The sequence below is a fragment of the Cricetulus griseus genome (assembly GCF_003668045.3).
Source record: "Cricetulus griseus strain 17A/GY chromosome 1 unlocalized genomic scaffold, alternate assembly CriGri-PICRH-1.0 chr1_0, whole genome shotgun sequence".
Classification (NCBI taxonomy): domain Eukaryota; kingdom Metazoa; phylum Chordata; class Mammalia; order Rodentia; family Cricetidae; genus Cricetulus; species Cricetulus griseus.
Window position 1 is genome coordinate 43,931,857 of NW_023276806.1, and position 15,135 is coordinate 43,946,991.

Genomic DNA, 15,135 nt, shown 5'->3' on the forward strand with positions numbered 1-15,135 from the left:
AGGCCGTGGTGTTAATCCCCAGTAGACTCCTAAATCATAGTAATTTAAGCTCATACTAAATATAAAGTTTCCTGAATAGCTAGATTGTCCATGAGGCAAAATTAGTGTTGTTTACTACATTTAAAAGAATGATATTGGAAATATTTTGACATAGCACATATGGCCCAGGTTCTTTCAAACCAATGAATATTGTATTTACCTGGAAACACTTTCTTAATATCAGTTTAAACTCAAATCTCTTGAAAAGTAGCCTGACTGTATATACTTTAAATAGTATCCTGTGGAAATACATTTATACATAAAAAGAAAAGACCAGCTTTGTTTTTGGACAAATATGGTTTGGTTTGATCTGATACAATAAGTAAGCCACCATCCACTGTTTGCTTTAAACTCAGGACATTTATACTCAGCATCAACTGTAGGCAAGCTTTAGGAATGGCTGCTTCTGATTTAGCCCATGGGAGGAAAAGAACAAATGTAGCCATCTCAGAACTGAGTGTTCTCTCATTGCTGTAAGAGTACTGCACACTGAATACAAGAACTTTGTGTTTAAAAGTGACACAGAGGCACCCTGCCCTGCACATTCTGCTAGATGAAAGCCCACTAACCTTCTCCCCTGCTTGACCAGAGGGTCCTGGGTCTCCAGTTGGGCCTGCACGGCCTTTGGGGCCCTCAGGGCCATCTTCTCCTCTTGGGCCAACTTGTCCCACTTCTCCCTGAAATAAAAAGTAATATTGTTCATTTAAAACACTTCCAGATTTGGAGAGGGATGTTCTAGTCAACTAGAGAAAATCGGGTTTTTTGGCTCTTGGATTGTTGCCTTGTATTTAGCTTGATTGCTTTCTTATGAGAAAAGAGTTGAAATATTTGATGTCAACAAGCATTTCATTCTTGAATAAATACTTGAATGTGGCCTAATATTTAAAAACTTGTGGAAGCTTGATCATACCATATGCACTCCCATACTGCTAACATTATATGTGCAATGGAAGGAGACAGAAAGAGACAGAGACACAAAGGGAGATACACAGAGAGACAGAGACACAAAGAATGCATATGGGAGAGAATGAAGAATAAAGATTAGAAAGAAGCTTTGGCAACTATCATTTACAAGTCTTCCTTTGGAATTTTTTTGATCTTGAGCAAATTAAAAGCTGAATTTCAAATGAACTGTCTCCCATCCTGACAGCCTTCACATGAAATACAGGGCAGAACCACTCTAAGGTCTGCTTCTTTGATTAGATAGATGAGGTGTTTATAACAGTTATGAAATAAAGTATTTAATTTACTCTAGGTGAGTTGATCCACTTTAAAATCTATCATTGCCAGATGTAAATATTCAATTTTTACACTTTGTAGTTCAGTAAACCATAAAAATTAAAATGCATGTAAGTTGTATAATATAACTTTCAATCACCATAGTCCACACAAAATTTAAAATAAAACTGCATTCCTTTCTTCTAGTAATTTGACCATACTATTCTGAAGCTGCCATAAACAACAGTGCTTGGTTATATGTAGATGCTGTTGAGGTGATATCTTAATAAGCCCACTGTTGAGATGAGACAATCAAACTTGTATTTGACTGTGTGGCTGTATAGCAGAATGCCTGTCTAGCACTGTGAAAGTCCATAATTACATCCTCACCACTACAAAAAAAAAAAAGGAAAAAAGAAAAAAAAAAAAAAGCATGTCATGCACACATCCTCCTGAAATCTATGAAGTATAGTTTATCTTAAAAGTACAAATATGCCAGGCATGCTGATTGGTGCATGCCTTTAATCTCAACATCCAGAAGGCAGAGGCAAGTGGTCTTTGTGAGTTTTAACACAGGCTGGGCTAAATAGTGAGATCAAGGCTATTGAGGGCTACATAGCGTGTTCCTGTCTCAAAAAAAAAAAAAAAAAAAAAAGGCAAAAGCAAAAGCAAGCATGAAGCAAACAATTGTAAATATACTTAGTGCATAGTACAGTAATGACATCTAGCATCTAACACAAAGCTAGCACCTTTGGGAGCCAGATGTATTAAATTCATGCTTCATTAAAACTATGGCTTTAACAAGATGGCATTATTAGAACTTAATCCAAGAAGTATTTTCATACATTTGGGTGTCTCCTATAAAGTTTAACACAACAATTAGAAAAACACTGGCACTATACTATCCCCACTGTCATTATAATCATATAACAATTGAAATGAGATGTATTTGATAATATTTTATTTAACCTTTGCTTGCTGAGAAAAATATATTTGTAAATGGTGATAGCTAATGTTTATGTCGACTTAATACAAGCTAGGGTCTCTATGGAGAGAGGAAGCTCAATTGAGAAAATGCCCCACAAGATTGGTCTGAAGGTAAGACTGTGATGCAGTTTCTTGATTGAAGATGGTGGAGGAATGTTTGGGCCATCTTGGGATGATAGTCCTGGGTACTGTAAGAAGTAAACTGAGCTAGCAAGGAGGACAAGCCAGGAAGCTGCACGTCCTCACGGACTCTGTATCAGCTCCTACCTCCAGGATCCTCTCCTGCTTGAATTCTTCCCTTAGTTCTAACCTTTCTTAATGATACAATGCTACCTGTAAGTGTAAGGAAAATAAATCCTTCTACCCTTAAATTGCTTTTGACCATTGTGTTTTATCACAGCAATATCAAGCTGAAGTAAAAAACATTCAGTGTTTTCAAATTTATATAATTGTGTAAATCTTTTTACTCACTCTGTCACCTTTAAGCCCCATGTCACCTTTGAACCCTGGAAAGCCATCTTCACCCTATCATGAATAAAGAAGATTTTAATCAATCATTTTTAATTACTAAAAAATAAGTCTATGTAAAATAAATATTAATAATTAGAAGAAAATCTCCTGAGGAAAAAAATTCCAGTCATGAAACCCCAAGCTCTCTGTTCCATCCTGGACCTATTCCTGTATCCCCAGAATTTTATCATCCATCCATAGGGATTGCCTATAAGTTAGAGAATTTTCACAAATATATTCATTACTATCTCTCTACTCCTTGGAGGAAGAATCATTTATTAATAATAGCATTTATTTTCAATATTTAAACAAAGAAAAAGTATTTAAATAATTATCACTAACATAAACTAAAGAACTTAACAAAATATTTTTATCCAAAGAGACACATTTTTACGTTGGAATTTTCATGATTTTTGAGCTTTCTCCAATGGAATGACACTGGGCTTATCAACCACACCAGGGCAGGCTTTGGTCCTTATGTGCAGAAGTAGTTGACTACCATATAACGGACTGCATATTTTTTTTGTGTGTGTGGTTATCAGTTACTGTTTGGTATGGGGCTTTATTGTCAGTTTTTTTGTTGTTGTTGTTTTCTTTTGGGTACTGTTTTGTTTCCTTGGTTTTTGAGGGGATTTGTTTGTTTAGATTAAACTTAAAGTTAGGTGAGTAAGGAGGGCGAGAGGATCTGGAAGGATTTGGAGAAGGGGAAGAATATGATTAATCTATAATTTATTTTGAAAAGTTGTTTAAAATAATAGAAATATTAAAGAAAGAGAACTTTCATGATTTTATGTAATTTGCAATCAATAAATATATTTTGTCTCAAATTATTGTTTAAACTGTTATCTGGTGAGGAAGTAGAAAATTTATAATACACCTTACAGGAGAGACTATCAATTTTCCATAACTTGCTAAGAGAGATGACACTAAAAATTGTGCATCCTTCAACACAGGGAATAAGACAATTTGACTGTGGAAATATTTTTATGTACTCATCCTGAAACTAGAAAGATTCAGGAGGGTCTTAATGCTTTTTGAATTTCAAAGAAAAAATGATTTATGTTTCAATACACTTTAAATGGACATTTATTGTGTTCAAAGAAATGTAAAACATTTTGAGGATTTTTTCTGGTACCAACAATAGATGAAGACAGAATATAACACAGTTATTAGTTCCTTGAGAATTTTGTACAGTGAATTTTGATGATCTTTATCCTCTCTCCCAACACCTCTCAGACACAGAACCCACCCCACAGGAAATGTTATGTATGCTTTTTTAAATATTTCTTTTATTTTTGAGATGATACTATAATTACATCATTTCCTCCACCCATCCCTTCCCTCCAAACCCTTCCAAATACCCCTCTTTGGTCTCTTTCAAATTGTTGGCCTCTTTTTTATTAATTGTTTTTATATGAATAGATATAAAGGTATATACATTTATAAAAATTGCCTTTAAACCTCAAAAATTAATCACACAACATTATATCTATCACATTAGCATTTCCACTATTTATGAAATTAAACATCTAATGAAGAGTATACTATAATCTGTGCCTTTTATAATGTAAATAAATTCCTATCACAATACATCATTAAGATAAAAGACATGAAATTAATCAAAATAAGTATTAAAATACTCAACTATTTTAAGGATAAGAATTCAATTCTGATACATAGTTTTGCAATAAAAGCTTCCCCAAGAAAGAAAAATAAAACAGTTCTCCAAGTTTCATAAATCTTTCTAAGGTTTCAAAAAATATTCTGATTGTATGAACTTTTGACCACATGGTAGTATAAACATGACCTATGCAGAGACAACAACAATTGACCAGCCAACATGGATAGGGGAATTTTCACTAGGCTTCACCCTGAAATGAAGAGTTATAGGCATTTAATGGGTACTAAGAGAGATCATTCTTCTCCTGGGAAAGAGTCCCTGATGTGCTATGAGCTCTTAAGCTGTCAGCCCTAAACCCATGGAGTCATCAGGCTATGTTTAAATATATACATAAGGGCGTTGTTTGTATATGTATGTGTAAAACTAATAATAGAAGAGATCATCATTTGATGAGGACAATAAAAATACTTAGAAGGGAAAGAATGGGGGAGGTCAATATGCTGTAAACACACTGCTTGTATGGGAAATTCCCTTTCAAAAAGTTTTTTTCCCCCAAGAGGTTGTATAGTTCCTACTAAATGCTTGGAGGAAAAGCTTTTATATATTGAAGAAAGATATACTAAAGATAAATGTAAATGAATAATGGGTATATTTGGAACAGAAGTGACAACAGAATTTATAATAATATTGACAGTGAAATACATTAATTAATAGGAAAGATTTTAGTATGTACTCATGAAGTGGCAAGTTTAGTATCATGAGGTTGTTCTGTGTTTCAAAAACAACTCATTCAATGAAACTCCCACCAACATATATGCAAGTAATGACACAAGAGGCCCTGATTTGATAGAGAACAAGGACAGGTGCCTGGGAGTTTTGGGAGGAGGAAAAATGGAGAAATGTTGTAAGGATTGTATAGTATCAAAAAAATGATCCCAAAGCAATTCTTCACAGTGATTGAAAAAATCTTACCATTCATATGGCTATAAAAATATCCAAGATAGCCAAAGCAATACTAAGGAATTATAAACAGCTGAAGGTATCACTATCTTAGATGTAAAACTATACTATAGATTTCTAGATCAAATTTCTGAAACAGCATAATACTGACATAAAAAGTAGAGTCACTAATCAGTGAATAGAATTGAAGATAGACATATAAATCCACATTCCTACTCCTTTCCTTTATTTTGAGATTATACTATAATTACACCACTTGTCCTTTGCCTTTCCTCTTCCAAACACTCCTAGATATCCCTCCTTGATGTCTTTCAAATTCTAGGCCTTTTCTTTCACTAATTGTTATTACATAGGTATCTGTATATATTTCATTGTTGTTATATATTTTCACTAAAGCAAACAAAAAATGATCACACCACTTTTAGGCTCAAAATGGTGAAGGTAAATTAGACCCAGCCTATTCCATAATTTTATCCTTAATCATTTCCCATGCTTTTTTTTTCTTGAATTGCTCCTCCATCCTCATCCAAATCCTGGGACTGACTTCCAGAAAACTGGGGTTTGAGCTACATTGTCATTGTCCTTCGTGTCTCATTCTCTTTTCTTAACCAAGAGATACTTTTAACTCAAGACTCTTCTGATAATTCATAAATTTTCCTTGGTTAAAATTTTTCCTCATAAAATTAACCTCTGTTTCCCGTGTGCCACCAAATATATATTCGTTATGACAAAAATAAGCCAGTTTGCACTTAATCACAACAGGACATTGTTTTCAATAAATGGTATAACCAATAAGCATTCCTGATTAGCCTTTGAATACCTGGTGCATAACCTATTTGACACCTTAAAATCCATGATGCTCAATAAGCACTAAGTGAACAAATGGGAAAATGTCCATTTTTCAGTTGGTGATTTGTTAATTAGGTAAAGGTTCAGAAAATGTCAAAGCTTAAACTATTATGGCTACATGAAATCTGAGCCCCATGTTCATGTGTTGAAGCTTGTTCTTTTCTGCTAACACCATTTTGAAGGCTATGACAGTTCAGAAGCTGTGGCCACTCCAGCAGAAGGAGTTCCCTAAGGCAGCATTTGAGCATCTTAAACAGCCTTGAGTTCTTGCTGTGTCTCCACTGCACAGATGGAGTCCTATATGCCACAGTTTCCCCCACCATGACTGACTGAAACTGCTGGCATCACGCCTGCAAATAAAACTTCTCATCCTTGAATATTTGTTTAATATTTCTTACGTTCATCAAAAGTCATTAGGGGCAGAATAAAGAGGCAACTCACAAAATATGAGACAACAAATAGAAAGGAGCCCTAAGTACATTAAAGAACGTGCAGCATCAATGTGCAATATCACTGATCATTATGAAAATGCAAATGAAGCTGCTGGGATGACTGCTGTTCAACACAAGGAAAGGATATATGTGTTGATGAGTGCAGAGAAACTGTGAGTTCTGTGTGCTGTCAGTGAGAATGGAAAGTAGATGGACTACAAAATTATAAAGTAAAGTGAAAATTTTAGGTCTGAGTATGTATGTGACAATTGGATGCAGAATAATAAGCAAAAATATAGCAGCAATCAAAGTATTCATTGATGTACTAATAGGCATGTAGAAATAGCTGATATATGTAATGAAGTATTATTTAGCTTTTAAAGAAAGGGAATACTTAGTTATTATAAAAATTTGAGGACCTTGAATTGTTGCATCAATTATTTTGATGCAGGGAAGAACAAAGACCTAAGCCTGGAAACAGTGACACAGAACTGAGACACATCTAAATTAAGGGTTTGTAGACTTTTTTCCTCAGGAGTAAACAATGCTGTTTTCAAGATCCTAGTGGCAAAGGGCCCTTTTAAAGAGCAGGCTGTTCTGTGTGCTCAAAGCCACTAGAGCTAAGGGAGAGGCTGAAGAGCTGAAATGGTCATTCACTGCCTATTCATTACTGTCATTACTTTCTCCCCTGAGACAAAGGTAATTACACAGTTGCCAAGTTTAGTTTAAAGAAAGCTGTGTGTTGTGTCTAAGAATCAGTAAAAGTATTGGGGAGTGTTTCAAACAATCCTAGTTAGTTGGTTAGTTTTATTTTGTTTCATTTGAATTTATTTATTTACTCATTTATTGAATTCTTTGAAATCAATACATGGAAGGCTATCTTTGTCAGTTCTCAAAGATTCCTTAATCATTAAAAAATGTAAGACCAAATTTCTTTAGGTATATCATTGATTACCATTACTAAGCAAACGGCATGTCACGTCATTAGATTTTAAGTGCTAAAATTAATAAATTTTAGAAGAACAAAAATATGGTGCAGAATTTGGCTAGAGCTGTAGAACAAAACTACACGTGGTTTGGTTTATTTGGTGCTATAGTAGAAGGTTTAGAGGATGATATGAATTCAAAACCAAAGTGGATCTTAATCTCAGTGTGCTAAATTCCTCTTTCACCATTAGATATCCATAAATACCATTGTAGAGTAATAAGAATTTTTTTATTTTCTTTTGGGTGTTTGAGTCTTTGGGGTTTGACCTCCTTACTTGTACATTCTAGGAAAGGTTCTACCATTGAGCAACACTGTTCTTTAACAACCTTTCTGTCTCTTCTTAATCTATTATTTTCATATTTTAAAAAGAGAAATGTTTATTAAATTTATTGCAACATAGTATAACAAGAATAATTCTATTTTAAAAACTTCCATTCATTTACCTAGAATTTTCAGAAGTGAGCTATATAATAATACACTGTTTTTTTATATTAGTTAGAAATAAAGGCAGAGCATTTAAAGAATTAGATTTAAAAGCAAAGCTTCAAAAATGTAAGCTTCCTATTTATACATTTATGCTAGATGACACTAGAGTCAGAATACATAACTTTGATTCAATGCAAAATTTTAATTTGTTTTCTTTTGGTGCATTGTTTCTTCTGAAAGTAAACACAACTCTAAGTAACCAATAATCACTTGGTGTTTCAATGTAGAAGTGTGCTACATTTATTTGTATAGATGATTTCTCATTTTCTTGTAATCATCTCTAATTTATTTCTCATTTTTCAACTGATTCTCCCTCCAGAAATTTACCAAATGCTTCCTCAATTAAACACTGTTCTTTACCCACCTTCGCCCACTTAAAAGCCTTTGGTGGGTGCTGATTCCAATATGCAAATTGAATTGGTATATAGATGTTTATATGAGCATGAATATATGTCAAAGCACAGACAAGATACAATGCAGATATTTTAAGTTCAGCACTGTCAGATATCACAGCACTCTCCTGTCACAACAGAAAGCCATGATGATCAAGATGAATTAGGACTGTCATCAAAGTAGCTAGCTTAGTTGAAAGTGCATCACATTTTTTTCAAGAATACAAATAACAATATCTTGTACACCTTTATTATCTCCCAAGCAAATTTTATGTACAAAAAAATTTTAGTAGTGATAATAAATTTATGTTTATTTATCAACACCAACTAATCCCAAATATATTCAATGATCTCTCCTAATATTATGATTCAAAAAAATCACTAAACCAATGTAGTATTACTATAAGTAGCTTCACTCACCTCATCAAAAGTACTAATGAAAAGGTCTTGTGTCTGTACTTAGTGTTTGAAAACACCATGTAATTTAAGTATGAATTATCCTAATCCTGATTGTCAGAAGTAGCTCCTTCACACTGAAAACTTATCTTTGAAGGATTTAGGAATGTCCAAATATGTTAAATATTTATCAAAACAAATCCAAATGCATTGTTATTTAGGAAAAGACAAGTAATCTCTTAAAGCCCTATTAAGAGATCATAACCTTACATAGCCTGAGGCACCTACATTTATCTACCTCTGCTTGGTTTTAATTTTATTTCCTCCCAAATATTACTTCCATGCATCATCATGTATGAAAGCTCCTTGTTCACAGTAACAAAACAAAATCTTATATTTTCTATTACTTTCAGTTTATGAGAATCAGAGATTTTATAAGAGATGAAATGAATGAACCCTGGTTTAATATAACTAGAAAATGTCCTTATGTCATAACCAACCCATACCAACAGAAGAATTTGTGGTTTACTCAAGTTAAACAAATGTAATTAAAAGGGCTTTTGGGCTAACTCGGCATTCTTTTGCATCGGCTACAATTTAGCTCACCCCCTACTATACCAGACTCTCTTTAAGGGTTCTGGAATAAACTTACACTTGCAATGTCTGGCTCATAAGTAACTGCTGTATGTATTTCAAGGAGAAAAATAAATACTGAGTACACTTTAATTTTATACACTGGATGCTTAGAAATTAAAATCATATTTTACCTTTTCACCTTTAGATCCCTTGAGACCTCTGACACCATCTGCGCCCTATGGAACAAAATGAAAACATTAACATTAAGAGACAATAACACTTCACCTTGAAGTGAAATAATGTACAAAAAAATTAGCATTTACCTTTACTCCACGGGGACCAGGATAGCCAATAGGCCCCTGTGGACCAGGAGGACCCTGGAAAAGATCCATTGTGATTAAAATGGATGGTACATTGGCAATACTGCTCATTCATATACTTCAAATAATGGTTTTAGGAAGTAGTAGGTAAAAGTTTAATATTTACATAAGTAATGTACAGATACTCAGTAATTCTTACTAGTGTTCATCAAAATTTATTCCATATATGCTAAATATTTAGCATAAAGATCTACCTGTGTGAGGATTACTTATACAAAAATGGTGATACAGTCTATTTCATAAATCAAAATTAGCTAACGTAGGTTAGCTTCCTGGTTATACCAAAAGCACTTATAATTGACAAGACCTTATAATTGATATGCTCTTTAGACAGACACTTTGTACCTACCAGGGCCCCCTTTTCTCCAGACTGGCCTTCTTTTCCAGGGTGACCCTATATGGAGCAAACATACACACTGGTGAACATGTGACATTAATGGTAACTGTTAATTTTGTTAAATTCTTCCCCATTTTTTTAAAAAAACTTGAGATTGTATACTTCATTTTTTAAAAAACAATTATTGAAAAATTGTATAAGTTTCATGACTTTCAGTAATGGTTGTTAGAGAAATACATCATGCTATTAACAATTCAGTCTCACACTCTTACACAGAGCAAGTTATATCTAATGTATATTCAGTATGGAAATAAAAAGATGATGGATGTTTGCATCCTCAAAAGGCAAAAAGAGCATGTGATGGAAATACGTAGAAAGATCAAAGGCAGTAATCAGTTTATTATGTTATTGAGATTACAGAAATATAAATATATAGCTGTACCACAAATAGATTCTATTGTGGCAGGAAGAAATAACACAAGAAATTTTGTATCTTGCTTGCAACAAATTTAAATAAGAAATTTGAAGAGATAACATCAATAATAATTTTAAAATGAAGGTAGAAATTATATTGTGTGAGAGATCTTTCTATATTTCTATATATACACAGATCTTCCTATATTTCTAGAAGATGAGGAGCACCCTAAAGCCTGAAGAATGTTCGTGGATATTACCTGAAAAAAGTAATGGATTCTGAGCACCTTACCCTGGCTCATATGCTATCTACTTTTATGTCATCTTACATAAACTAGACTCCTTTGGGAAAAGGACATCTGAAATGAGAAACTGGCCCAACCAGGCTTGTCTGTAAATTGTCCTGTAGGGGCATTTTCTTCATTGGTGATTGGAGAGCCCAGCCCATTGTGTGTGGTGCCAAGCCTGGACAAATGGTCCTGAGCGCTGTAAGAATGCAGGCTAAGCAAGCCAAGAGGAGCAAGACATATTCAGCATACCTTCATGACCTCTGCATTCTTTCCTCCTTATGTTCCTTCCCTGCTTGAGTTCCCACCCTGATTTCCCTCAGTGATGTTACCTGGAAGTAAATAAACCCTTTCCTCCACAGATTACTTTTGGCCTTGCTGTTTCATCACGGCAATAAAAATCCTAAGACTGACAGACTCTGAGAGGGAAATAAAAACAGATGAGCTCATGTTTTAGATGAGCTCATCCACTACATTTAGTGTCTATTTCTTCAACACAACAGTCACTGAAAATCAAAGTAGCATCAAACAGATGTCAGAGAAGAACATGTGGAATGAGGAAGGAAGGATTCTGGCAGGTTCTGGTGTGCAGTGTGTGGATAACTTTATCTAGAGGCTACTGTGCATTTATTGAAGAGTTCTCAACAAAAGTGACTTAAGGAAATTATATTGTATTGTAAAAAAAAATCAAGGCTTAATTACTGAATCAATGCACTCTGATTACTACCTACATGTAAACATTTCTAGGAATCATGTAAAATTTATTTTTTAAGACTGCTTATGGAAATGTCAGTTAGGAGAGAGACAGTATTGACTTACCGGAGGCCCATCAGCACCTGGAAGCCCAGCAAGTCCTGGCTTTCCTTGTGGTCCCTAATCAAAAAGAGGAGAGAATTTGATTTAAAAGAGAGGAAATCATGAAAGGCTCAATACTGTGGGTATCAGTATGGCACTAATAACAGAGTGAACTTGAGACAGTGGCTTCTATATGTAAGACAAGCAGAAAAATGTTATAAAAACTTGATAATGGAAACATACTACAAAAAAACAAATGAAAACTGAACTTAAGAGATGTCAGAGGATATGAAATATGCTATGTTTAGTCAGCTTAGCTGTTCTAAATATTCCACTATTAAAACTGACAAATTAGTTTTTAAATGATACAATAAACAGATGATAACAGAACAAAAATGCAAATAGCAAAGTTGAGAAATGCATTCACTCCCAACACTAGTAAGTACAACTTTGGGTAATCCCCTTGACAACATCATATCACATTAATACCTATCAAAAGACGCAGCCATAAGCCAAATTGAAGGCTTTGGTAAATAACAGACCACATATAATTGAGGCCCCTTAGGATTAAAATAGAGATGAAAAATTCCTGATGCTGTCCTCTTAATATCAGAGAAAACAACTTATTGCCAGGGTGTTTGTAGTGATGCACAGAAATGCATTGTGCATTTTTATAAGGGTATTACATACATAACTATATATATTATATGACTCTTGATTATGGTGATGAATGAATACAATAATAATTACAATATTCACCATACTATATGTTTTTATTAGAGTCCAAATGTTCTACTCAGTGAAGAATAAGTTTACTACAAAACACTGTTCTCATTTTGTTGGCCCATACATGTCCTATTTACATCTCTTGATTCTGACAAGCACCAGGTCACTGACCTGTGTCACTAGATGTGCACATGTGCTGGATGTTGCTCATATCATGATGTAGCTGGCTGCCTAATGATGTTTCTTAGACTGTGCTGTTGTTAATAGACATGGATACAGTTTGGAGTTTAGTGGTGGTATATTAGATTGTTAAACTGTTCTAGTAAATGTAAGTTCCTGTGTCAGTTTTTCGGACCTGAAGACATGTACATCTATGTTGATGTAAGAGGTGCATAAACTAACAGACATCTAACAAAAAAACTAAAACGTAACTGCTCAGTGGGTCACTATAGTCTTTTCTTTACTAAGTATTTCTAATTCTGTGTCACCCATCATTGTTAATTTTCAGAACACAGTAAAGATAAATACTGTAGCTGTGTGGTGGTGGCTCACACCTTTAATCCCAGCACTCGGGAGTCAGAGACAGGCGGATCTCTGTGAGTTTGAGGTTAGCCTGGTCTACAAAGTGAGTTCCAGGACAGCCTCCAAAGCTACACAGAGAAACCCTGTCTCAAAAAAAAAAAAGACAAATACTCCAATTATACCATTTCTTGGGAGAATATTAGGCATTCTTCTTATGGGAACATTAAATATATCAATTCCAAGGCAGTTCATTTCACTAGCAAAGATATGAAAATAGTAGATAGAGGAGAGGGACGTCACCAGTGCATCTCAGTCTCAAATATGGTTTACAATATTTCTGTTATTAGAGGGTACTTATCAGCATTGTATCTATGTGGACTGGACCTATAGAGCTTTGTGGGAAAGCACCAACTAAATCATGTGGAAGAAAGAGCAGGAAAATCGCTTTTTGAGAAATGGCTTTTATCCCCTAAATCACTTGCTTCCTTTTGGAAAGGCTTACAATTTCAATTCTTTCCACCCATCTGCAGTCCTATTGCATACCACAGTTATTAGCATAAAACACTAAATATTTAATTGCAATATTTTGCCTGTCACTTAAATTATTCTTTATTTTAAGACACTAGTCTAATTTTGTCAAACAAATTCAGTACACCAATGTAGAATGAGTCCATTAATTATTGTTACCAGCAGTTGTGCCACTGACTTGGCAAGCAATGTTATGTGACCCTTTGCCACTGATATATATTTGAGGAGAAACAAGAAATATTAAAACTCTCACAAAATAAGATTATTGTTTAATGAAATAGAATTCAATCCATCTCCCTTTGAATGGAAGTTTCATGACAACAGAATGTTTTATTTGCATTTTTAAACTCCCTATGCTTTCCCTGGTGAGGTGGGAATAAAGATGAATGAATGTCATATGTTTCATATTTTAATAAAAGTTAAAATTTACGAAGTGCTTCTGTGCACTGTGTTAAGCCATTTATATGCATTATCCACTTGGTCTCAGTGAGTCCCAAGAAACATTAACATCTGTTATTATGTGACTGACAGACTCATAGTCTGTATGCATCTAGATACACATTCAAGTCTTCAAAGTCACTGTCTTTAACAGACATTTACTTTGTGTCTTGGTATTTCTCACTGACCTCATAAAGACACATCACTTGTTTTCTGTAAATCAATTAACATGCGAGTAATATGAACTCTGAACTCACAAATTAAATCACAGGAAATGTCCTACTTGTCAAAAATGTCACATAAATAACAGAGGTAGTTTATCACTGTAAACCACTAGTAACCTTTATTAGAAACAGAATAAAACATAAATTATAATAACTTCATATGAAAGTTCTTAGAAATTAAAACATCTAACGCCAATATCTGAATGCTAAATTACACATGAAATAGTTATAATCCACCAAGACTGAAGTAACAAGTGTTTTAGAATAATAGAAGATAACAAGTAAATAAAATATTTACTACCTGATATAGACAAGATATTAAGAACATATCATATGTGTAATCTTGATATATCTATCTTTTTGAGTGTCTTATCTTTTTGATGGGACACGATTGTCTTGCAATTTACAGGGCAGATATGCTCAGAACAGAGAAAATGCTGGAGTACAATGTGAACAATAGCTGCAATGAGCCAAACCATACATTTTACTTCTGGCTCAGCAACAAGAATTCAAATACACCCATTTTCCCAAGGAGAAAATTCCTCTTAACAATATAAAGAGTGCATAATAAGGTCCTGTTGGAAATGTAATAGGAACATATTTCAATGTAATTTACAATGAACATGGGATGCTAGTGAAGTGCTAGATAAAAGACGAGAGTGATCTAGTCGAAAAGTCGCTGATTGAAAATAAAGACCGAAGAAGGAGAAGGCTGTGCTACTCAATGATATACCATTTGCCTACATAAATGGCTTAAGAAATACTCTGCAGAACATACCTAAATTTCATACTGTGTTTCAGAACCACCCCTATACTGCACTTACATCCATCCACATAAATAATGCACTTCAATCATCCCTTAAGGAGGCAAGTTGTGAATTGCTCAAATATGGTAGTGCACACCTTTAATGCTAACACTCAGGAGGCAGAGGCAGGCAGGTCCCAGTGAGTTATAAGTCAACCTGCACTACACAGAGTTTCAGGTCAGACAGAGTAACATGGTGAGCTTCTTCCACAAAGAAAAAAAGAAA

General features: G+C 34.2%; 1 protein-coding gene across 3 annotated transcripts in view; it reads right to left on the reverse strand.

Annotated features, from left to right (window-relative positions):
- The window catches only part of Col11a1 (collagen type XI alpha 1 chain), a 175,182-nt gene that overhangs the window by 81,176 nt on the left and 78,871 nt on the right, over positions 1–15,135 (reverse strand). For all 3 annotated transcript variants that reach the window (XM_035451017.1, XM_035451016.1, XM_027395556.2), the window contains 6 exons: positions 11,691–11,744; positions 10,183–10,227; positions 9,777–9,830; positions 9,645–9,689; positions 2,716–2,769; positions 609–716 (listed from right to left, as the gene is read on the reverse strand). In XM_035451017.1, coding sequence (XP_035306908.1) covers positions 609–716; positions 2,716–2,769; positions 9,645–9,689; positions 9,777–9,830; positions 10,183–10,227; positions 11,691–11,744 — 360 coding nt within the window. The remainder of the gene's footprint in view (positions 1–608; positions 717–2,715; positions 2,770–9,644; positions 9,690–9,776; positions 9,831–10,182; positions 10,228–11,690; positions 11,745–15,135) is intronic.